This window comes from Malurus melanocephalus, unplaced genomic scaffold (genome assembly GCF_030028575.1).
Source record: "Malurus melanocephalus ecotype Western Australia unplaced genomic scaffold, MMel_1.1 scaffold_1621, whole genome shotgun sequence".
Lineage (NCBI taxonomy): Eukaryota > Metazoa > Chordata > Aves > Passeriformes > Maluridae > Malurus > Malurus melanocephalus.
The window spans coordinates 23,150-24,730 of NW_026624853.1; the positions used below are offsets into that span (position 1 = coordinate 23,150).

The 1,581-nt window shown below is 51.7% G+C and overlaps 1 protein-coding gene across 1 annotated transcript in view; it reads left to right on the forward strand.

Annotated features, from left to right (window-relative positions):
- Positions 1 to 1,560, forward strand: part of LOC130587192 (sorting nexin-27-like) — a gene marked incomplete at its 3' end in the record, with an annotated part of 21,449 nt that extends 19,889 nt beyond the window's left edge. The window contains exons 6-11 of the mRNA XM_057388157.1: positions 95 to 149; positions 619 to 677; positions 792 to 846; positions 963 to 982; positions 1,145 to 1,203; positions 1,300 to 1,560. Coding sequence (XP_057244140.1) covers positions 95 to 149; positions 619 to 677; positions 792 to 846; positions 963 to 982; positions 1,145 to 1,203; positions 1,300 to 1,560 — 509 coding nt within the window. The remainder of the gene's footprint in view (positions 1 to 94; positions 150 to 618; positions 678 to 791; positions 847 to 962; positions 983 to 1,144; positions 1,204 to 1,299) is intronic.
- Between the last annotated feature and the right edge of the window lie 21 nt (positions 1,561 to 1,581).

Below are 1,581 nucleotides of genomic sequence, written 5' to 3' on the forward strand. Positions count from 1 at the left end.
GAAATCCCCCTCCAGAACCCCGATAAACCCCACTAAACTCCAATAAACCCCATTAAACCCCAATAAACCCCACTAAATCCCATTTTTCCTGCAGTACCTGACGATGCTGCGGACGTGCGAGGGCTACAACGAGATCCTGTTCCCGCACTGTTCGTGTGACCCAGAACCCCATTGAAATCCCCAAAATCCTTCTCCAGAACCCCAATAAATGCCCAGAGTCCCAATTAAACCCCACTAAACCCCATTAAACCCCATTTCCCCACAATACCTGACGATGCTGCGGACGTGCGAGGGCTACAACGAGATCCTGTTCCCGCACTGTTCATGTGACCCAGAACCCCATTGAAATCCCCTTCCAGAACCCCAATAACCCCCAATAAACCCCCATAAACCCCAATAAAAACCCCAATAAACCTCAATAAACCCCATTAAACCCCGTTTCCCCACAGTACCTGACAATGCTGCGGACGTGCGAGGGCTACGAGATCCTGTTCCCGCACTGCTCGTGTGACCCAGAGCCCTGATAAACCCCGATAAAAACCCCAATAAATCTAAAATAAACCCCAATAAACCCCGATAAACCCAAATAAACCCCACTAAATCCCATTTTTCCTGCAGTACCTGACGATGCTGCGGACGTGCGAGGGCTACAACAAGATCCTGTTCCCGCACTGCTCGTGCGACCCAGAACCCCAATAAACCCCAATAAAAAAACCCAATAAATCTAAAATAAACCCCAATAAACCCCAATAAATCCCCCTAAACCCCATTAAACCCTGTTGTTCCCGCAGTACCTGACGATGCTGCGGACGTGCGAGGGCTACAACGAGATCCTGTTCCCGCACTGTTCGTGTGACCCAGAACCCCAATAAACCCCGATAAAAACCCCAATAAATCTAAGATAAACCCCAATAAACCCCGATAAATCCCAATAACCCCCACTAAACCCCGTTTCCCCACAGTACCTGACGATGTTGCGGACGTGCGAAGGCTACAATGAGATCCTGTTCCCGCACTGCTCGTGCGACCCAGAACCCCATTGAAATCCCCTTCCAGAACCCCAATAACCCCCAATAAACCCCGATAAACCCCAATAAACCCCGATAAATCCCAATAACCCCCACTAAACCCCGTTTCCCCACAGTACCTGACGATGCTGCGGACGTGCGAGGGCTACAACGAGATCCTGTTCCCGCACTGCTCGTGCGACCCAGAACCCCCATAAACCCCAATAAAAGCCCCAATACACCCCAATAAACCCTGATAAATCCCATTAAACCCAAATAAACCCCACTAAATCCCATTTTTCCTGCAGTACCTGACGATGCTGCGGACGTGCGAGGGCTACAACGAGATCCTGTTCCCGCACTGCTCGTGCGATTCGCGCCGCAAGGGCCACGTCATCTCGGCCATCAGCATCCGCCACTTCAAACTGCACGCCTGCACCGAGGAGGGGCAGCTCGAGGTAATCCCGGCATTTCGGGGGAATTTGGGGGAATTTGGGAATTCTGGGGTCGGCCCTGACCCCGCAGGAATTGTTCCCAATTCCCTGAGGTTTTCGCTGGGATTGTCCCTGACCCC